The sequence below is a fragment of the Vulpes lagopus genome, chromosome 6, assembly GCF_018345385.1.
Source record: "Vulpes lagopus strain Blue_001 chromosome 6, ASM1834538v1, whole genome shotgun sequence".
Classification (NCBI taxonomy): Eukaryota; Metazoa; Chordata; class Mammalia; order Carnivora; family Canidae; genus Vulpes; species Vulpes lagopus.
Window position 1 is genome coordinate 116,110,578 of NC_054829.1, and position 23,805 is coordinate 116,134,382.

At 39.5% G+C, this 23,805-nt stretch overlaps 1 protein-coding gene across 3 annotated transcripts in view; it reads right to left on the bottom strand.

Moving 5' to 3' along the window:
- TRPC3 (transient receptor potential cation channel subfamily C member 3) overlaps positions 1–23,805 on the bottom strand; it is a 64,825-nt gene that overhangs the window by 38,528 nt on the left and 2,492 nt on the right. For all 3 annotated transcript variants that reach the window (XM_041759354.1, XM_041759353.1, XM_041759352.1), the window contains exons 2-3: positions 8,604–9,375; positions 1,644–1,832 (exon numbers count right to left, since the gene is read on the bottom strand). In XM_041759354.1, coding sequence (XP_041615288.1) covers positions 1,644–1,832; positions 8,604–9,375 — 961 coding nt within the window. The remainder of the gene's footprint in view (positions 1–1,643; positions 1,833–8,603; positions 9,376–23,805) is intronic.

Genomic DNA, 23,805 nt, shown 5'->3' on the forward strand with positions numbered 1-23,805 from the left:
AAAGAATGCTCTGAGAGGAAGGCAGTTGAGCCAATTTGCTTTTAACTGATAATTCCTTGAAAAGTTATTTTACATCAGTAGTTACTAAGAATCTTCACATTTCCCTGTCTTATTAAGTTGAGGGGAGATCTGTGATTAATAGTTGGCTAAAACCCTGTGAACACTGTATGTGCAAGTTCTCTACATTGTGGTAGAATTTGTGTATGTGTGTGTGTGCGCACACACACACATGCATACAAGGAGAGAAGAGGAAAGAGAGGAAGTTTTTCTCAGGCTCACTTGCTGCGAGGATGCCCACACTTGCCTCAGTTTCATGGTTCTCCTAATGATTTTGTGTGACTCCTCATATCCCTTACTAAATTCCTTTATGCTTCAATTGTCTAGAGTCTATCACTGGGGCTTGGAGCCAGCACAGTGAACATGAAACCTGTGTTTGATGACTAAAAGCTGAACTTGTTTAAGAGTCATTCGGAAAATGAATTTTCATAATGTAGAAATGTTATCAGCTCATCCACGTTGAACAATCACCATGTACTATAGCTGTGTTAATTACTTTGCATGCATTAGCTCTTATAACCTTCAAACAACTGAAAAAGCAGTTGCCTTTGTGGTCACTACTTTACTACCTGAGCAGACGGAGGCGTGACCTGGTTGGGTGACTTGCCTGTGGTCACACAGGGAATATATGATTAACTCAGGACTTGAACCCCTGCAGACTGGCTCAGGGCTGCCCTCTTAAGCACCATGCAGGGAGGAGAGGAAACTCAACTATACAGAGATTTACCAGTTCATGAAACTAGATCTGTTCCTGATAACAGTTTACTTCCTAGTGATTTATCAGTTTCTCTTAGAGTACAAAAAAAAACAAAAAACAAAAAAAAACAAAAACAAAAACAAAAAAAACAACAACAAAAATACCCATCAGTTATCTAATGTATAAAAGCTGCTAGATTATAAATAACTGAGATTTTTATTATAGTAAAACATAACTACAGTTTTCATGAATTATTTAAAAGCCCCATACAAGCAGCAAATACATACACTTAATAGTTTATCTGCAATAAACGGAGTAAAAAGTAATCATAAATTTTATTTCTGGTATTCACAGCTCTGTTACCTCAGACATATTATTTAAGCTTGGCAAACTGCAGTTCCCTGTAAAATAGAAATGTCATCGTCTATTTAACCTATTTTATAGGTGAAACAGATAATAACATAGAGTTGTCACAAGGATTAATGAGACAGTTATAATAGTGACTTACAAAAATATATAAAATAACATTTTATTATTTTTAATTGCATTGTAATAAGCAGTTCACAAATTCTTTTGCATATCTTAATCCACTGAGATCACACTTAGATATAAGAGTTTCCTCCTTTTATGTGAGGAAACTGAAGTTTAGAGAAGTTTAGAGAAGTTTTATGACTTATCCAAGGTCTCACAACAGACAAAAAGTGGAGGGAGTCACAGAAGATAGATATTTGACTCACAACTTTTTCATATTTCACTTAATTTCTTTCACGGAGGAAAAAAACTTTTATCAATAACATCTATATTATTTAAAAAATTTTCCTGGAATTATGGCAAAGTTGATATTACACGTTTATTCCACTATGCTGCTGGATAAAAACAGGTCACTCACCTTTTTTACTTCATACTTAATAGCGAGTTTGACACGACTCAGTGAAGCTTTATGCCTGTGTACCTCTAGAGGCTCTGCGGATTCCAAATCTCCATTCAGAATAGCTTCTACTTCTTCTGAATCTCGACAAAGATCCAACACACCCACTACAAAGTCTTTGCATTGCATGGAGAGCTTCCGATAGTCATTCTAAGAACAAGAGGTTTAAAGTTTAATTCAAGGAATTTGCTTTAATTCAATGGAAAGTATTTAGGCTTTTTGTGAATCACAAAAATTGTGGGTTAGGAAGCTTACTGTTGGATGCAAGGCTTGCGGAGTTAGATACAAGCAGGGTTAGGCCCCACTCACCCTTAGCCAGTATCTTTTGCAATCTGCCCACCTGTATGAGACAGCTCTGAAAATGGTATGGACATTTGTCACTGGTTTGTATTAAGAGCTATTGGCTAAATGCTAATGCTGACAGACCAAAGGATCAAAAAGAGCTGTCTCTCTCTTATATAAACAATAGTTTCCTTAAGGCCAAAACAAAACCTTTCCGGCAGTGAAATTTGTTGAAATGCTAATTTTTTTCTAAAGTGGCAATCTGACATAGAAGATTGACTATACATGAAAATAATTTATTTGGTTTATACTGTCCCTTACTCTGTTGGGGACATAGCTTCTCAAAATGTAGTCCCCAACCACGACGTCGGGCTCCCTGCATGGAGCCTGCTTTTCCCTCTGCCTGTGTCTCTGCCTCTCTCTCTCTCTCTCTCTCTCTCTCTGTGTCTCTCATGAATAAATAAAATCTTAAAAAAAAAAAAAAAAAACGTAGTCCCCAAACCAGCAGCATCAACAGTACCTAGACATGTATTAGAAATGTAAATTCTCAGACCCCATCTCAGCGGTTCTTATTTAGAAACTAAAGATAGGGCTCAGCAGTCTGTGTATACGCACTTTCCATGTGTTTTTGATACACATTTATGTTTGAGAATGATTGGTTTATAGTGAATGTAAAGAGATGGACGGGTACCCACAGAGAGGAGGTATTTTTCCTTGTTTGTCTGAAGGGCACGTTATCATGTCCTGCAGAGCTGGAAGGAGAAAAATGTCTGATTATATGTAATTGAATTCTCATGGGTTGCAGAATATCAATACCTGAGAGAAAATTTCCAGGCCACTGGAACTAACACCTTGCTAAAAATAATCTGTGAATCTTTAATTTCATTAGCATATTTATATAGTGCCATGGACTGGTTTAAGGAAGTCACTTGGCAGCACTCCCTATTACCTTCTGAATGGAGTTCTATTTCTAGCTTTGGTTCCAGTCAAGGTATCAATAACCATCCCTTGGGAAACTCTCTTACTTTCAGAAACCCCAGTTCCATTTCTATGGCTTTCACTAAAATTTTAGCCCATTAAGAAAATTAACCAGATGATATTCTAATTTGGCACACTTGGGGAAAATAGAATTCCCCATTTCAATGTCCTGAGGTAAGTACTACTTACCACAGAAGAATTTCTAGGCTTTCAAAAATCCTACTTGAAAAAAAAAAAAAAGACATGAAGAATTTGAATGTTTTCCCTTAAATAAAGAATTGATTTGATGGGGGAAAAAAATCACATCACAGACTAAAATAAAGAAAAACTATTTAAAGGCTACACAGACTAGAATAGTTTCCATTTCAGACATCAGAAATTCAGATAAGGAACAGTTACAGTTAATCCTTTTCCCCTCATAAGAGAATAGATAAAATGAATAAAAACTTCAATCTTTGGTTTCAAGTTTGGTACTATGCAACTGATAAAATTAATAAAATGTTCAGTCTCTGGCTTCTATGCAGAGTGTCAGTTAAATATCCATCTGCCTTCCATTCCTGAAAGACTAATGAAATATTTTATTATAGCATCCAGAAGAATTAAATTCATGTCTGTTTCCATATAAAGCTCTCCTTTTAATACAATTTTTTTAGATGAAATTTCCTCATGCTATTCCTCAGTTCAGACTGTTCTATAAGATTTGGTGCAACAGGGGATCCCTGGGTGGCGCAGCGGTTTGGCGCCTGCCTTTGGCCCAGGGCGCGATCCTGGAGACCCGGGATCGAATCCCACATCGGGCTCCCGGTGCATGGAGCCTGCTTCTCCCTCGCCTGTGTCTCTGCCCCTCTCTCTCTCTCTCTCACTGTGTGTGTGTGTGTGTGTATGTGTGTGTGTGTGACTATCATAAATAAATAATAAAAAAAAATAGTAAAATCTTTAAAAAAAAAAAAAAAAAAGATTTGGTGCAACATAGGATGACCATTTCTCCATTGATCAGAAAAAAGAGAGACTATTTCAATGCTTGAATAGTAGCGACCTCTGCAGTAACACCTAAATAACTCTATGATTCAAGAAATCATAATCAGTAAATTGTCTCATCTTAAAGAAAGCTGTGTGGTTTGTTCACACGCTCAGAAACATCAATCAAGAAACAAAAACTGGTAGTCATACAAGTTACAAAAACAACACTTTATCTTCGTAACACTGTAAATATTTCTTGCTGAAAGAAGACTGTTGCCCCAGTGCAGAAAATAATCAGAGGTGGAGATAATGGCAATTTCTTTTATTGTGGTCATAGGATGCCACTTTACCAATATATGTGGTACTTCCAGGGAAAGAAGGAGAGCACCAGCTAAAGACAGCCTTTTCTTGGCTGCAAAAGTCTGCATTGCACCATGAAACAACCATATTAGTTCTCTCATAAACCCTTGCCTTATGTTACTTCACAACCTAGGCCATTTGTCTGGTCTGCATTTTCTAGTAATTTTCTCTTAGTTTTGCTTAATCATCTTCATCGCGCCATTCTTCTAATACCATGGCTCTCCACAAAGTTACCAGAAGGACCTGCTACCTTCTTTATAGAGCAGGAACTCAAAACCCTGAAGACCTCTCAAGCCAGGGAACGAACAATGACACGGGGTCCTTGTCACAACCTGTCTACAGGTTGTAGCACACTTATTTTAATGTTGTTGGTTTGATTATCATTCTAATCCCTTTTTATCTTCATGAGAAAAATTGAAATTCAACTGTAAGCAGATCCTTTCCCTGATAACAAAAGGGGCAGGATAGTATAGTGGTTAAAAGCATAAATCTGAAGCCAGACTTCTTGGGTTCAAACACTGCTTCTACCACCTACTTACCATATGATCCTGTAGAATTTACTTAGCCTCTTGATGAGAATAAGCCTACCTAATATTACTGCTAGGAGGATTATATGCTCATAGTACACAACAAGTGCTACAGATATACCTCAATGATATCAGGTATGGCTCATTAGAATATCTGGGCCTGGGATCCAAGACATGTAAATCTAGGCTTAGCATATGAGTCCTTGGCTAATAGGTTTTGTTTTCTTATTTTTTTTTAAAATTTTTTTTATTTTATTTATTTATGATAGTCACAGAGAGAGAGAGAGAGAGAGAGAGAGAGAGAGAGGTAGAGACACAGGCAGAGGGAGAAGCAGGCTCCATGCACTGGGAGCCCGATGTGGGACTCGATCCCAGGTCTCCAGGATCGCGCCCCGGGCCAAAGGCAGGCGCTAAACCGTTGCGCCACCAGGGATCCCCTGTTTTCTTATTTTTAAAATAAGAGGTCTGTACAGCCAGATGACTCCTAGAGTATCTTCTAGCTTTATAAAATACCGTCTTGCTTTTGGATTATATATCTTTACCTCTTTCTGACAGCCCTACTGTAAGTTAAAATTGCTCTTCTAATTTAAAGAGAAGACTACTGAGACATAGGTAGGGTGAATGTTTCCCTCTTTTTTTCAAAAAAAAAAAAGTGCATCATTGAGAATTAAGAAATTTCAATTTGCATTCTTGCAGCTTAATAAATGACTAGCTTTCTTGCCACTGACATTTGGAGGATTAGACCTAGAGTCCATCCTGTCCAATATTCTGTCTCTCAGAATAGCTTCAGACATCATTTGCACATCCAAACTCTTTCTTTAATAGCCTGTCACCAAGCTCTCCTCCATTAATTTATCTAAATCTATATCCTAGAATGTTCAACTTCTTGGGGTAATGACCTTCATATGTTTTCGGCACCATGCCTCTTGTGTTCTTCAAGGAACTTTGAAAACTGCATGCTGCGTGAGAACCTTCTCGGATACACCCAAATGATAGCTATTTGAGGGGGGTAAGCCTAAGATCCTACAGGCCACTGATAAGATAAAATAGGTACAGGTGTCTAAAAATGGGGAAAAAATCACCTCTTTTTCACTAGGGAACACATTATGTTTTCATTTCAAGGCTAGTATTTTGAGCTCACAGTCTCTATGGAAAGAATACAGTGAACACGTGGAATAGGGCAAATTAGGTTATCTGTTTGCCTCAGAAATGAGCTTCACTTCCACTGCCCTTTCCAAGCTCAGAGTCTCTGGGTCTATGTCATGAAAGCATTATTTTCTCCGTCTGTCTAAAGCCTTGACAGATGGACAGGAGTGTGGGACAAGAGGGCAAAGAGATGAAAGGAAGGCAGATATGAAAGGAATAATAAGGACAGGCAAGAACAGGAAAGAAACATTTAGTCAGGGGAGAGAGACTTGTCCTTAGAGACTGTAACTTCTGAAGAACCATCTGTATTCAATTGGCTCAGAGAAGGCTACACAAGAGTCTCCTACATAGTTCAGAAAAAGGAACTGTGAGATTTAGATGATTTTTGCATATCCTTAGAATCGAAGGATTTGGAAAAAAAAAAAGCTACTTGGTAGCTTTATGGACTCCCCCTTAAACTCAGTTATCTTTTCTTCTCTTTTGCCTCTTGTAGTATTTTCCCACATTTGAAAGATTATCGGAGGTGACTCTTCAAGTCAGGGTAAAGGAGATCCTAAGTATTATCAATACAGATTTAGCCAGCTTCAGGGGTAAACTACGAATAACAAATTCTTAAACAATTGCTTTGCTGACTTCTATGGGCAGAATTGCAAACATCACCAACTTTTGTAAATTATTAAAGCACAATGTTAGATAATATTTCCTTTTGTAGAATCTCTTGTACAGATTTTTAATATATATCAAGCAAAATGCAAAGAAACAAGGTTTGAATGACATTTGAAATAGTGGCAAATAAATTTAGAATGACATTTTTTATTACTATGCCAAAATAGTGATATTTAGAACTATTTGATCTCAATGCTTTTCTATTCTCTCTAAACAGAATTTGAAGTTTTCAATTTGCTCTGAGTTCTGTCTAAAAATATATAATTCCTTTTGAGTCCAGGGAAATATATCTTTTCAGATATCATATAATGAATCTCTTCAAAGAGAGTAAATATAAGGTAATGTTTGTTTTTTATTATTTTTCACATTTTCACAATAAATATGTGCAGCTTTTGTATCAGAAAAATATTTAATGGAATGAAAGAATTATACTAAGGCCAGATCTCTATTAGGACAAGATGAGGGTTGACGGATATCCAGGTGATCTGGTATGTATGGAAAGGGAAACAAAAAATATGCAAAAATTTCTACTTTTTTACTATTTTTTTAAAAGACCATTTTTAAAAAACAGGTTTAGGTTCACATAAAATTAGGAGTTTCCATATATGCGCTGCCCCAACACATGCGCAGCTTTCATCATCACCATCTCTCAGTGGTACATTTTTTACAACTGATGGACCTTCACTGAATCATCCAAAGTCCATCGTTCACATTAGGGTCCTCTCTTGGTGTTATACACCCTATAAGTTTGGATAAATGTATAATGGCATAGTATCATACAGAGTATTCTTACTGCCCTAAAATTCCTCTGTGCTCCACTGATTTATTCCTCCCTCCCCACTCACCCCTAGCAATACTGATTTTGTTACTGTCTCCACAGTTTTGCTTTTCCCAGAATGTTATGTATTTGGAATGATATAGTATGCAGCCTTTTCAGATTGGCTGCTTTCACTTAGTAATGTGTATTTAAGGTTCCTCCATCCCTTTCCATGGCTTACTAACTCATTTCCTTGTTTAATACCATTTTCTTGCAACCCCTTAATCTGAATTGCATTGCTAGTTGCATTTACACAAATCTCAGTTAAGTATGAAAAACTGTAATAAGATCTGAAAGACAGAATAATCACTCTTTCTGTGATCTGACATTACAACACCAAAAAGCAGATTAACTCGGCATCTAGAAAATAATTTAAGGAATTGAGGTCTACAATAATCTTCTTATGTGGACAACAGGAGACAAGAACCTGCTGAAAAACAGTCTGGCTTTCACCAGAACCATGAAATCTCCTTTTGCCCCAGATTTAATAGATAGAACCATCCAAAACACACAAGAGGATGTAGCAATTGAATAAACTGACTAGAGATGATGTTCAGAAAAAAGTTCATTCGTTTTTTTTAAAAATCCACTAAAGCAAAAACACTTTGCTATCCTGGTATTTCTGGGTTGACCTAATGTCTGTGGCTCACCACTCTGAATATACATTTGTGGATTTCAGGGAGAAGCATTTTTGTCATATTAATAAAATGACTTTAATTATATTTCATATTAGTTTCTTGACTTTCTGTCTAAAGGGATATACAGATGTTTGGGCTGATAAACAGGGCATACAAAACCAAATACCACGTCTGTGTCGTGTGCCACTATACCACTACTTACAGAAGAGGAAGAAGAATTTGGGAGGCAAAAACTCACACCAAATCCCTCCTTTAAACAAAAGGTGGGGAGGGGGGTAGTCTTGCGTTCTACTTACTACTCATCCACATAGAACAGTACCATAACTATAGCTCTCTGATCCGGTATATACCCAACCCCAAAGCGCATTTATCACACCACCATGCTGAGAGGGGGAAGCCGTCAGATCATTTCCGAACATTTCCAGTGCCTCGTGATTTTAAATCCACTGGACAAAACAGATTCCAGAGCAAACTTTGGAAGGCACCAGGCGGCAGCCGGGAAGTGGGTGAGCTTGCAAGGGTGGCCGGGGTGGAGCGAGGAGCTTACCTTGAACTCCTTCTCTATGTTGGCCAGCTTGGCCAGCTCGTTGCTGAGCTCCAGGGCGGTGAGCACGGGGTCCTCGCTGGACAAGGACAGGTAGGCCGGGCTGGCCAGCCCCTTGTAGGCATTGATCCTGGAGCGGGAGTGGCTGAAAGAGTCGTGCCTCTGCTTCTCCATGCAGTCTCCGCACTTGCAGAAATAGTCGTGCGGCCGCTCGATGCGCGCGCCCTTCATCAGCAGCATGTGTACCACCTCGTACTTCTGGCAGTGCGCCGCCAGGATGATGGGGGTGATGTCGGGCGAGAAGCGCGTGCCGTCCTCGTCGTAGGCGTAGAAGTCGTCGTCCTGCAGCTCCTGCTCGCAGGGGCTCAGGGTCAGGCGCTTGCTGGCCGCGAAGCCGGGGTGGTTGAGGATGGCTTCCACGATGCGCACGTAGCCCTTGCTGATGGCCAGCAGCAGGGCGTCGCCGATCCGCGCCAGGTTCTCCTTCTTGAGCAGCAGCTCGGTCACCTCCAGGTGCTCGTTGCCCACGGCCAGCTGCAGCGCGTTCTGGCCCATGTAGTCCACGCAGTTGACGTTCAGCGTCTTGGACTCCTCCAGCATCTTGCGCACCACAGGGATGTTCCCATACTCTGCGGCGTCAAGGAAGCGCTCCTCCTCGGCCGTGAGGCTAGTGCCCCGGTCATTGAACATGAAAGCCGGGCCCCGGACGGCCTGGCGCCGGCCCTTCTCCCGCATCACCGTCTTGCGCCTCAGGGATGGGCTTCCCTCCATGGACCTAATGAGCAGCAATAGCAACAGCTGTAGACTGGTAGGGCCTCGCGCTTCCTCCCACGTATCCAGCCCTTTCCCAGTACACAGCACCTGCAGCCGACCTGACCTGCGGCGGCCGGTGGGCAGCTGGGTCAGTTGCTAAGCAACGCACCTGAAATTTACACCTGTTACCTAATATGGGCTGCTTGAACCCGGAGAGGGGCTGGTAGCCCTACAGAACACGGGTTCCTGTGCAAAAGAAAATGGCATTCAGAAAAAACAATAATATAAACAATCCCCAGACATCCATGCCCCCCTTGTGGCCCTGGTAAAGATGGAACTCCCTGGACCTTGTATGAACAACAGTACTACTCTTAAAAGTCTTGAAAATAGAGGTCTGAAAGACAGCCTACAGAATGGGAGAAGCCATTTGCAAATGACCTATCATATAAAGGGCTAGTATCCAAGATCTATAAAGAACTTATTAAACTCAACAGCAAAGAAACAAACAATCCAATCCTGAAATGGGCAAAGACATGAAGAGAAATCTCACAGAGGAAGACATGGACATGGCCAACATGCACATGAGAAAATGCTCTGCATCACTTGCCATCATGGAAATACAAATCAAAACCACAATGAGATACCACCTCACACCAGTGAGAATGGGGGAAAATTAACAAGGCAGGAAACAACAAATGTTGGAGAGGATGTGGAGAAAGGGGAACCCTCTTGCACTGTTGGTGGGAATGTGAACTGGTGCAGCCACTCTGGAAAACTGTGTGGAGGTTCCTCAAAGAGTTAAAAATAGATCTGCCCTACACCCAGCAATTGCACTGCTGGGGATTTACCCCAAAGATACAGATGCAGTGAAACACCGGGACACCTGCACCCCGATGTTTCTAGCAGCAATGTCCACAATAGCCAAACTGTGGGAGGAGCCTCGGTGTCCATCGAAAGATGAATGGATAAAGAAGATGTGGTTTATGTATACAATGGAATATTACTCAGCCATTAGAAACGACAAATACCCACCATTTGCTTCGATGTGGATGGACCTAGAGGGTATTATGTTGAGTGAAATAAGTCAATCAGAGAAGGATAAACATTATATGGTCTCATTCATTTGGGGGATACAAAAATTAGTGAAAGGGAATAAAGGGAAAGGAGAGAAAATGAGTGAAAATCTCAGTGAGGGTGACAATACATGAGAGCCACCTAACTCTGGGAAATGAAAAAGGGGTAGTGGAGGGGGAAGAGGGCAGGGGGTTGGGATGACTCGGTGATGGGTACCCAGGGGGCACCTGGCAGGATGAGGACTGGGTGTTATACAATATGTTGGCAAACTGAACTCCAATTAAAAAAATTGAAAAGAAAAAAAAAAGAAAATAGAGGTTTAGCAGGCTCTTGGTTCCAAAGCACTAGGGTTGAAGGCTAAAGAAAAAAAAATTTTCAAGCATTAGGCCAGAAGAATCCTCTCAAGTCACTGCATATTTTTAAATTAATTAATTAATTGACAGGGGCTGGGCGGGGGAAGGCTTAGGATTTAAGCCACGGATCATTCAGGATCTTACCTTTGTTATCTTTTTCTCTTAAGGGTATCTTATCCACCCCCATCCCCCTCAAAACAAGATTCATTTTGTTCAAGGACACAAGATTTAGCAATTATAAAATTAGAACATCTAAACTTATTTTGTTGAAAAAATAAATAAACTTATTTTGTTGAAAAATAACTGTGACTTTGAAATATGAGTTATTTAATTACCAATACTATATAATTGCCTCTTTGAAATAAAAGGATATAGTATGATTTATGGTCTAGAAATCAGGAATACCTGGGTGGTTCAGTCAGTTAAGCATCTGCCTTCGGCTCAGGTCATGGTCCTGGAGTCCTGGTATCGAGTCCCATGTCAGGCTCCCTGCTTGGCTGGGAACCTGCTTCTCCCTCTCCTCTCTGCTCAGCTTTCTGTTATTTCTGTTATCTCCCTCTCAAATAAATAAAATCCTTTAAAAAAAAATCACCACTATTGGAGTACCGGGGTAGCTCAGTTAAGGATCTGCCTTTGGTTCAGGTCATGATCTAGGGTTGTGAAGCCAAGTCCAGAACCCCACATTGGGCTCCACACTGGGCGAAAAGACTGCTTAAGATTCTCATTCTCTCTCTCTCTCTCTCTCTCTCTCTCTCTCTCTCTCTCTCTCCAAACCCCCCTGTAAAAAATAAAATCACTACTATTTTTTCATGAATAAAGCACTGGACACTAATTATATATCCATTACAATGTACTGAAATCCTAATACCACATTCATTGAGGTTTAGCTGCATTATGAAACTGATGTCATTAATTGGTGTGTATAGTGATTCAGGTTCACATTTTAATTTCTGTGATGCTGAGTAAATTCACTTATTTGGACTTCCTTACCCCAGATGTAAAATGGAAATTTACCAAGTGCTCCAGAGTTTCCTCATGTGCACATGGACAAAAAGCTTTTTTAGAAGTACTGAGTCTTGGGATCTCTGGGTGGCTCAGCAGTTTAGCTCCTGCCTTCAGCCCGTGATCCTGGAGACCCGGGATCAAGTCCCATATCAGGCTCCCTGCATGGAGCCTGCTTCTCCCTCTGCCTATATCTCTGCCTCTGTGTGTGTGTGTGTCTCATGAATAAATAAGTAAAATCTTAAAAAAAAAAAAAAAGAAGTACTGAGTCTCTGAAAAAGGATGCTAAATAAACAATATAATTTTTAACACTGTGATTACTTTTTTTTAACATTGGAATTACTTTTACTATTTAAATGGCTATTATTATAAGTATACATCTACATCTTTACCCTTACCCAGTTCTAACATTCTTGTTGACTGAAATACTTAAGATAATTTCCTTTAAAATATCTGTGACTTTTTTTCTGTATGAGTTGCACCAAAAATACCTCTTTTCACATTACTAACTTTTGAAGTAAATAACAGTAAAAAGTTAAAAGTGAATGGCGGGGGTGAGGGAAGGAATGCTCTCCTTCTATAATATATATTCCAGAAATACCTTCCACCATTGATAAAACAGTATTCACAGAGTCAGGGGCTGAAAACTAGCTAGAGAAGACACTGTTCTCCCTGGGGATGTGGGAGAAGAATAAGTCAGAGGCAATTACCAGCCCCCACTCAATTCTCACCTCCACTGGGGCTTCAAACCAAGAAAGGAGTACAGAGGCACTGGCAGAGGTTTCCCATATGGAGACCAAGGGAACATGTCCAGGCAAACCTGGGTCTACAGAGGCATTAACTAAAGAGGTCCAGAGAGGCATGTTAACTCCAAAGGCAACAGTACTAGACTGGCCCCTCATTCTAACTGCTCAACTAGTGTCAGGTGATCAACTTTTTAAAGGAAATAAATATAGCACTTATATGCATAAACATACCATTATATATGTACACATATGTATTACACACATATTTATGTATTTGTAGCAATTTCTAGAAAGCAGCATAAGAGGCTTTTTATTATAGTTATGCCTGGGCAGTGGAACTGAGGAGCCATAGGAGAAGGGAAGTTTTTGCTCTTCGGTTATACACTTTTGTTCATTTTGAATAGTTTTAACCACAGTTTGAATATTTTTATTAAAAATAAAATTCATCATCATGGGCATCTGGCTTAGTCAATTAAATGTCTGCCTTCAGCTCACGTCATGATCTCAGGGTCCTGGGATAGAGCCCTGCAAGGAGCCTGCTTCTCCCTCTCCCTCTGCCTCTGCCCCTTCCCATCCTCACTCAGTGCTCACACTCTCTCAAATAAATAATTAAAAATCTTTTTAAGATAAAAATAAATGAAAATAAAATTCATGTTTTTAATGTTTATTTTAATCCCTTATTTGAAAAAATTTAAATATAAGTGCTTATTGGCAATCATTGCATTATAATCTTTCTGAAGCTAAATAAATGGTCTATTGGTAGGTATGGATGTGTGTTGTGTAGGGTAGCATGTAGAGTGAGTTTGTGGAATGTGTGGTGTGTGTGGGAGACAAGGAGGTGCAATGCTGGTTCAGGGGATGGTGTTGCATACGTATATACTGTGTGTCTATGTGTGTCTATGTGTGTTGGTATGAGGATGATTTTTAGGTGAACAAGAACTGGGAAATAGCATTCAGTGAACTGTGCAGACAAGAACTTTATTTCAAGACCAAACTCCATGACAGGGTTTTAAACAAATCTGGTAAATATTGTTATTGTAGTAGGTAGGTATGTTTCATTACTACTAATGGTACTGACTTTATTGGGTTAATATTTTTTACTATGAAGCTACAAACTGGAACTATTCAAATGGCCAGAATTTCCATATGGTATAAAAGTTGAATTTTGTGCTTACCAGTGATAATATATTGACATTTTCTATAACTGCAGAATGTATTTGCAGAGTATGTATGTCTGAAGAATTCCAATCTATACTCAGTTACACTATCTTTAGGGAATACACTCATTATTAAAGTGTGACATCTTAATGGAAAGGGCTATTTATCTAATGATTGCTATCTACAACAAAAATCACTTATAAAAACTCCACCTTTTCTCTCAAAAGAGTATGATTTGAAAATACCAGTGTTATTTGAAATATGATTCTTTAAATAATCTTCCTTTGCATTTTTTAGTATTTTAAAGTTTTTTCTTAGTATTTCTTCCCCTTTCAGAACTAGTATCTCCATTTTGTGTATTTGAGCTGAAATGTGGGATTTTGGTACTATACAACACAAGTCACATGAGTCATTTTGATTTTGTCTTTAGAAGATTCTAACACTGAGTTAAGTGTGAAGTCAGATTTCTGAATTAGAACAAATTATACAGCTATTTCAAAATAAAAAAGCTGACCAAATGCTGCTTATCTTCATGGTGAATCCACATAAGAAGTGTTTTTTTAAAAAAAAAATTTCCCGGGGATGCCTGGGTGGCTCAGCGTTTGAGTGTCTGCCTTTGGCTCAGGGTGTGATCCCAGAGTCCCGGGATCAAGTCCCACATCAGATCCTTGCGTGGAGCCTGCTTCTCTCTCTCTCTCTCTCTCTGCCTCTCATGAATAAATAAGTAAAATCTTTTTTTAAAAAAATACACACAAAGCACTTATGCTGGGCATAGTAAGTTATCAAATGTCACCTATATTGTCTCCTAAGAATTATGCTGAATCAATGACCCCAGACTATGAGGCCTTTAATCACTTGTCATACTGGCCCTGCCAAAAGTAAAGTTGAAATAACACATGTGAGCAGTGCAGCCTAAGAGACAAGTAGCCTTCTATTCATTTAGGTTCCCTATGTTTTATTAGCATTTAAAATTTGATCTCCAGGAGGCAAGTCGCCTGAATCACAATAAAGAAGACACCTGCAGGGCAGCCCCAGTGGCGCAGCGGTTTAGCACCACCTGCAGCCTGGGGCATGATCCTGGAGACCTGAGATCGAGTCCCAGTTGGGCTCCCTGCATGGAGCCTGCTTGTGTCTCTCTCTGCCTGTGTCTCTGCCTCTCTCTCTCTCTGGGTCTCTATGAATAAATAAATAAAATTTTTAAAAAAGAAGAAGACCCCTGCAAAATGCCTTCACCAGTGACTCTTTAATTTCATGCCCTTGCTTTTACCAAGAATTGATATTTTTAAAAGGTTACTATGTCTTTTTCAAAACTGTATTTAAAGGGTTAAAGAGGTTGTCTATTATTATATCCATTGTAGCTTTTACATGTATTCAAGTACTAAAATTATTCTAGAACTGTGTATTAATATGCTTCTCTCTCTCCCCAGATGAGTTTGCTTCTTTTAACCTAGTAATACATAAACTATATAACCCTTGTCTTTTTTTTTTCCCTAGGAAATTTTGCTTAGATCTAAAAGTACTTAGTTACCATCACTATTCTACTCCAGATTTCTGGTGTAGTCTTTTCCCACCACCTAAATGATTTCTCACATAGATTTAAAATCAATTATCCTATATTCCATGTACTCTAAATCTATTTTATGATTATATTAATTCTTTTTTAAAAAATAGAATATTAATATATATCCCCACATATGTGCACATATTCCTTGATGGTCAGGTAGTACTTTATTTTTCATTAGCCAGTGACCAATAGGGAAGAAGTACTCAATAAATATCCGTTCCATCGGGCTCCCAAATCTCTTCCCAGGCTCTATTCTCTCCCTTGACCTCGAATCCCACATGTACAATGATCTGTCCTCTGGACACTAAAAATGTCCCAACTCACCCTCTCCCTTAACAAGCACCCCTTCCTTATTCAGATTAAGCAATTTCAAGGTCATCTATGACTCACCATCTTGAGGCTCTCAGTCTCAAAGTTCTGAAGCTTTTCCTTTGGAATGTTTCTTGTACTGGAGCCTCCCTTCCAATTCTCATTGCCAGCACCATCTTCACAATCTTTAATCAACCATAGCTGGATTATTACAACAGCTTTCCAGCAGAGATGCCATGAAGGAAGGCCATAACACGCGTCTGTTTTTCACACACTATCATATTTAATTCCTATAACAATGTTATGAAGCAGGTCTTATTTCCCTTTCATAGATAAGAAAACTGAGATTAAAAACCAGCCCACTGTAGCATATATAGCAAAATGCAGATCTGGGTTTCAACTTGGGGTCTGAACTCCAAATTCTTTCCAGTGCCACAAGGGTATTTTTGGAAAAACTAATAAGGTGTTTTCTCTTCTGTGTTTCCAAATACAATATCTTTTCCCCAGTTGACTCAGGACACCTTGCTGTGGGGGCAGCAGGAGAGGCGGGTGGGGATGATGAGTGGTTAGTTAGAGTTCAATGGGGACATGTAGGGGAGAAGTAGAGAAGACAAATTTTAGAGGAGTGCAAAGAGAAAGAACAAGGTAATTTTCAGCTTTTTTGTAGGAAAAATGGGATTTTGAAAGCAGAATGTAGGAAAAAGAGAAATCATCTTGAGGAAGGATTTGCTCAGTTCTTTATTTCTCTAATCAGTTGTGAAGGAACCTGATCATAGAATGCTCTTATCGTGCAGACAAGATAGCTTTTTTTTTTTTCTTTTTTTTTTAAGATAGCTTTTGATAGCAAAGCCATTGTGCTTCCTGTCCTGGCACAAGAATGAAAAAAAAGAAAGGAAGGAGAAGTTAAGATGTAGATCCAAGAAAGTGAGAAACCGCTGAGACCAAGAGACCTGTGACATCCCAGCCTGGTTAAGCAGAGAATGTTATGGGCTTTCTCAAGCCACGCTATGTTCCTATGTATTGTGGACACTGCGCCGAGAGCCAGAGAGTCTGCACCCCGACTAGGGACATCGCTAGTGATGTAAGCTGTATTTGAGCTCTGTAGCTCATAAGAGCTGAGCTGAAACCATCCATATATGTATGCCAAGGAGAATATCTGGGTTAGAACAAAGGCAAGTCAGCCAAGATCAAGTTATTTTCGCTGACAAGCAGCATAAGTAGACCAGAAGAATCAGAGGACACCAAATCTTTCTTTCTTCCAGGGGATACATAAACACCCTTCCCCCAGTGCCCAGATGCTACAGAGGGAGAGGAGAGTAGGGGGGAGTGGATAGGGAGAGGCTTTCTGAGAGCCTGAGCTCTTTTATTCAAGTGAAAGGCTATTTATTAAAAGGAAAATTTACATTATAACATCAAATTAGGATCAATGAAATTGGCCTCACAGCATCTCTCCAGAGTGCCCTGAACTAGGGGTGTATACATGAACCCTAAGGAGACTATGACCCCTTATAGAGATTGGGGTGGTGGGAGCAGGGAGGAGGGGTTACAGAGGAATCAGCAAGCAAAAATCCCTTAGATACTAGCTCAGGGCACAAGGAGACACTGTCCTAGTTGACCTAATCCCTGCAATAATGTAGGGCAAATCTTCCCTCCTATCAACTCACATAATTGCTTAATCATTTAATTAACTTAATTGCTTTATGGTTTAATTCACTTGTTGAATAAGTATGTTTAGCAAGCAAAATACAAAACAAAATTTTAAAAACTAGTTCAAACCACAGAATGGACATTTGTTTCATTTTTTTTTTTTTCTCTCTCTCTCCTGGTCAGTACATGAGAGGCTCAAGAGAAAGACCTATTATAGGCAGATTACAGGAGCAACATGTTGCTGTTCATCTAGATTGTTCTGGTTTCTTGATCTTGCTATATGTGCCTCTGGGATATTCTTTGTTATTACATCCCTAGGCTACTCTTATTTCTGCCCAATTGATACTAAGCCTATAGACAAAGAGATTGGGTCAGAATGATAAGTAACTTCCTTAAAGTCATTAAAGGATAAAGAATTAGAAGAAGAGAGCTCAGAGGTCTCTCCTATGCTCTCTCTACGATGCTATCGCTGGGGAATAAGAAAACAATGAATAAACGTTGCAAATCAAAATAGTGTTATTAAAATGTATGCTTAGCTTATGTTTTGGAACATTTGGGTTCTATAAGAAACAGCTTCAAAAAAAAAAAAAAAACCCCACAAAAATTGCTCTTCAGATTGAATCACAATCTCTTTCACACTCATCAACAAAAGAACATTATTAAAGAAGTCAAATCCTTTACTGAAATGAAGAATTAGCCAACTACTCAATCCATCTACCAAGTTGGCAAACAGAGTAATAACACCATCAATGTGAGCCAAAGCCATGAGAATAACACTCAAGTTGTTTTGACAAAGCAGTTTGCCCCCACTGAAGAAAGGTGAATGTGCCAACCGGCCAGGATCCAGAGTGTCAATATGTGAAGGGCGAGAAGAGCAGAAGGAGCCACAGAAGATGAATAGTGAGCAAAGCACAGAGGAGGGTGGAAGAGGGGAGCATTAGAGAGTAACAGCCATGTTACAGTGTCGAGGGTGGTAATAATTGGAAGTGATGATAGGGGTGGAAAGCAGCAGGCACTGACAAAAGGACAAGAAAGTCAGAGATGAAAAGTCAAAAAATAGACAAGCCTCATAGTCTCCCTGGCAAGCAGGCAGCTGTCAGTCAACGTGGCTGCCTCTGGAGACACCCAACATCTATACGATGCGGCTTACATGTGAGTGTGCTCAAACACTCAATGATTCAATAAAGTCATTTTGAAAAATAGCTTAACACATGTATTGTAGAGGAAAATGGACACTCTACTTATACCCCATTTACAGTATCAACTAGGGGAGAAGGTCAATGTGTGTACAGGACACTATGAACCATGTACAGCTACCCCATTATGACACCACAAATATGCATTCCAGTACTAGATAAGGAGACCCCATTAACTGAAACAGGAAAGCATGGAACACCTGGGTGGCTCAGTGGCTGAGCATCTACTTTTGGCTCAGGTCATGATCCTGGGGTCCAGGGATTGAGTCCTGCATCAGGCTCCAAGGGGGGGGAGCCTGCTTCTCCCTCTGCCTGTGTCTCTGCCTCTCTCTGTGTGTCATTCATGAATAAATACATAAAATCTTTAAAAGGAAAAAAGAAACAGGAAAGCACAGCTTTCATTCCTAAAGATTTTCATCTGCGCCCCCCCCCCCAAAAAAAAAGTAATAGGTAGAGACTCCAGCACTTGCAAGTCTGGAGAGATATCTGGGTCTCCACAGTAATTAATTTCCTGACAGTTTCTGTTGGCCTGTGCTATATTCAGAATCCTCTAGGTATGAGTTTAATAAATCTATTAGACAATGCTAATTTGGGTATATATCCTAATCGCCAAGTCAGAGAAAAGAGGCTGTTGTATATTTAAGGAGGAAAGCTCCAGTTTCTCTCTTCATCACTTTCCCTGTCATCCCTCTTGTGAAAGCTCTTTGCCAGACCCCTCAGCAGTCAATATCAGAAAAGTAAAAAGGCCACCTAATAATGTGTTCCTTCCTCCATTGGGAGCAGAGGTGAAGACCCCTAATCATTGCCTGCATGATTTAATAATACTTCTTAAACACATGTACCTTCTAGAACTTAGATGTTTCTGCTTCCAGGAACTGTATTTTGCATACAACTCTGTTAAACTGACTGCTGCATTCATTGCTTTTTAATGGTCCGCTTTCATGCCCAGCTCTTCAATGATACTATAGCATCCTTAATAGAAGAGACCACCTCCCTTTATGTCTATATACTGGCTTTTAGTACACCACTGATGAATATCTGTCTGTTGGAGCCATGAGTGAACAGACCCATGAGTGCTTAAACCGTTAAGACTGAAGACCCAGGGAACAGACAATTTTCCCCTCCAGATTAAAGAAAACTTTTGGGGGTCCCTGGGTGGTTCAGTTGGTTAAGCGTCTGCCTTCAGCACAGGTCCATGATCCCAGGCTCCTGGAATAGAGTCCCACATCATGGGCTCTCTGCTAAGCAGGGCGTCTGCTCCTCCCTCTCCCTCTACCCTTTCCCCCTGCTTGTGCTCTCTCTCTCACTTACACGCTCTCTCACAAATAAATAAAATCTTAAAAAATAAAATAAAAAAATAAAGAAAACTTTTGGTCACATTTGATAATGTGTGGAAGTAGTGGTGGAGGGGAATTAGAATAATCCTATTAAAAAAAGTCATGAATAATACAAATTAATAATCAGAAGTTCAAGTAATATAAACAATTTTTCTTCTTTCAAAGCAGGTTTTTCCTTAATCACATTTAATTCTTAGTTACACCACAAAAATTATCTGATGCATTCCACATTTCTTGATTTTAATATTAAAATTACATTTGCCAGGATAACATGGAGTAAATCTTAGAATTAATAAGTTTTAATAATGAAGCTTATCTTCAAAAATAAACTCACAATACTTTCTAAAATGAATGTTTATTATTTCAAGAACAGTGACAATGAAATTAGAAGTCAAATGAAATAAAATGAACTCAATAATAAGATCAAAAACTGCTACGACCTAAGAGAAATTCATATTTGGCTATTTAAGTATATTAGATGCTATTATATATGTTAATATTTTATATTATACATATAAACTTGTTTAATATTATTAGAAGCAAAGAGATCTGGTTTTCTATCACTATCACCCATATCCTAGGTCAAAAGTCTGAAGTTTTTAGATGCTTGCTCCTGTCTCATCACTCTGCAACCTACTTTTCAACAGAGAATCCATATGCGTCGGTACTACTTGACAAAATATATTTAGAAATGCAAAACTGGTATAGAATATTAGCATTGTCGTGCCCTTTCCTTAGCAGGTCATATACTTGTGGACATTTAAATCTCATGTTTTAAAAGGTCTAAGACCAAATCCATACTGTCACCTATTATTTGAATAGTGCAAAGAAAGAAGTTTTCTTTCTAAAAGGAGATTCCTTGGACTGGGTAACTATAGACAAACATCCCTGACCTAGATGCTGAATTAAGACAAAACATTGTAACAATCCTGATTATTATCATACAGTCACTGCTGAGCCCCTTACCCACAAGTGTGAAGTTAGTCACCCCACTGTTCACAACTCCAGATACTCTATCTAGGGCCAGACTCCTACACGCTCACCCTACACTGGCCACTAATCTAGCAACTCTGCCAGACTTAGACTGTGTGGGGCTGAGGGCAATGTTGAGAAGGAAGACTGCTAGGCAAGATAAGAGCTTCCCTCCTCAGAAGACTGCTCAGCGGCCAGTCACTGTTACTTAAGCATGCTCCCTGAGGGGACAATCTCAGTCCTGAGCTAGGAAGTTTAAAGTACTCCTTCCTGCCAAGAGCCTAGGAGCCCAGTAAAGACGGGTATCTTCCTCCTGTTACATTTCCCATGGTGTTTTATTGCTTACTCTCAACTGGGGGTAAGGAGGTTTATGGAACATTGTAGGCAAAGGCAAAGCTTGATGGTTAAGAATATTGAGAGGAAGAAGAGGGGAGAAGGAAGGAAAGGGAGGAAGGGAGGGGAGAGGGAGTGGGGGAGAGAGAGACATTTGCTATCCCAGGCCAGTGGTGAAAAAATCCCTAAAATTCTAACTGTATCATCAGATGATGTCCCAGTCCTGCTCCACGATCGTATCACCACTTTGATATGAAGAAAAGAGAAAACCATAAATGATATTTGGCAGGGGGGTCACTTATGTTTTGAGATATTCTTTTCTCCTTTCTGTTTCCATTCTCAGCCCTCCCACTTAGCTTACAAACTTTCTCAAGTTGATCAGCCATCAGCAGTCAAATTGAAATGATGAATTAATTGGACCTCATAAGTGAATTAATACTAATTAGTAGTGTCCTGTGCTGTTCCTCCCAGGAGTAAACACATTTTTAAATTTCTTTGAGGAATAGAGAAAAGCTGAACCCAAAGGAGGCCACAGTGTGAACAGCACAGCCCTAAGAGCCTAGAGATTTCAGGTGACCTAGGGCTGCTGTGAATTAGAAGTCAAACTTCAGCTTCAGTTTATCGATTTGTAAAAGAAAAGACTAGACTAGATGAAATCCTTTGCAACTCAAACATTCTATTTTTTTTCCAAAATATTCTATATTAGTTAGATTTAGGAAGTGTGGTACTAAGATGACTTTAAGTGGGGGAGTTCAAATGACCCTTCTATCACACCATATAGCTTACTGTCTACTCTATTTGCCCCATAAGATTAGTCATGATCAAGATCTTCCTTCTGCAATCTTGGCCGCTTAATAATATATGGACCTGTTGATAATAATAATTCATTGGGGCTTAAATAAACGCCTGAAACACAATTGTAGGGATATTTGGTTTTAAGATGATGGAATAAGGCTTCTCTTATTCTTTCTCCTTTCCAAAATTACTTCTCCCCATACAGCAAGTAAAAGAAAGAAAAATAATACAAATTTCATCTTCTATGAAACCAGAAGACATTTGTAATCTGTAACTACACAACATATGAAGAGGAGTTGGAAGAAAGGTAAATGATTTAGTGGAGATAGGGAAGGTCCAACCAGAGTGCCAGAGTGCCCATAACAAGAGGCAAGTTGATCCACCCTGCTCAATGCCAGAATATGCCCAGAAATTGAAGGCAAAAGAAATCCCAGAAAGTAGAGATGAAGCAAGAGCCCAAAACAGGGGAATTGGCTGAAAGTTTGTGCGAAGAGTAGGTAGGAACTCTTTCCCTAGATCTCTATCCCACTGACTGATACCCTTACCCCTATAAGAAAGATAGGATATTAAATCTCCAGAGAAATAGAAATAGAGATGCTCTGCTCTGGTTGTGGAGATACCAGGCCTAAGAGAGGGCAGGCGCTAAGAATAGGGGATCCCTTCCCAGTTCTAGCATGAAATATTATATAAACATAAATTACTGCTTTTGTTATGACACATTTCTGGCAGTACTTCCTCTGAAGAAAAACTAAACAGAATCTTTTCTACAAGTCTTTCTCTTTTAAAGATAACACTGCTGAGAAATCGAATGATTATGTGCACGTATGTTAATACATACAAGGATTGATTCTCCTTTCTAAAGGGAGACTCATAAGTTTCTCTCTTGATTTATCAAGTATTTGCCAAATGTGAGTCAATTCTTCTCTTTTCTTGAAACTGTTCTTTCTAGGCAGCCTTGTTGCCCACCTGCTCCGTCATCTTTCTCTGTATCCTTTGATTGCTACGCTTTCTCTCTACCCTCTAAACAACAACAAAAATTCCTCAGAAACGGGAGTCCATAGCACTTTTGTTTCTCTTTACGCTCTTTCTTTGGGTACTGTCATATACTCACATGACTCAGCAACTAGCCCCATCAGCCAGGAGACTCTCAAATTCTCCCAAGCTTTAAACTTGAATTTCCATCTTCCTCCTTGATACCTCTAATCAGAATTATCTGATTTTGGGTTTGATTATCAGATTATATTATCTGAAAAATCAAACTCTCCTCTTTGTCCTTTCCTTTTAAACAATGACATCAATGAGCTTAGTTATCTAGGTCAAAATCCCCACATCATCTCTGACCCTGCCTTCTCTTTAAATCCCTCATGAGCAGTTAGTTGCATATTCCCACAGATCCTATCTGTGTATTGTGTCTTCCAACCTCTCCCCTTTCCATCCAGGTCAGTACAACATTATTACAGATCCTAATCTCAGCCTGAATAGCTACATAGGCCCCTAATTTATTTATTCATTCTCAGTTGCCACTTCAATCCATCCTGCTCTCAGACTGGTGTTGATCAAATTGCTGTTGCTCTGTAACCATCAATGGCTCCCTATTGCCTCCTTCTGGCAAGATTCTCCGTATTAATGCCCCAAACCAACGCAACCAGCTAAATCTCATTGCTCTCCTACACATACTCTATGCTCCAACTAAACTCAATTAATATTTCCCAGATATGCCTAGAATTTAGGGGGAAGGGCTTCAATTAATTTCCCACTCTGTTTCTGTCTCCTATTCTATCCTCTAGGCCATAAAGGTTTCCTTGATTTCTCCATGACCTTAAATAGTTTGTCGCTCCCTTACACTGGATCCTTCATAGCTCCATTCTTATATGTTTTTATGGTACTTATTTTACTCTAATTTATAGCAATAATAGCTCATTCCCAGTTTCATTTCCACCTCTCCCTCATGAGATTTTAAACTCCT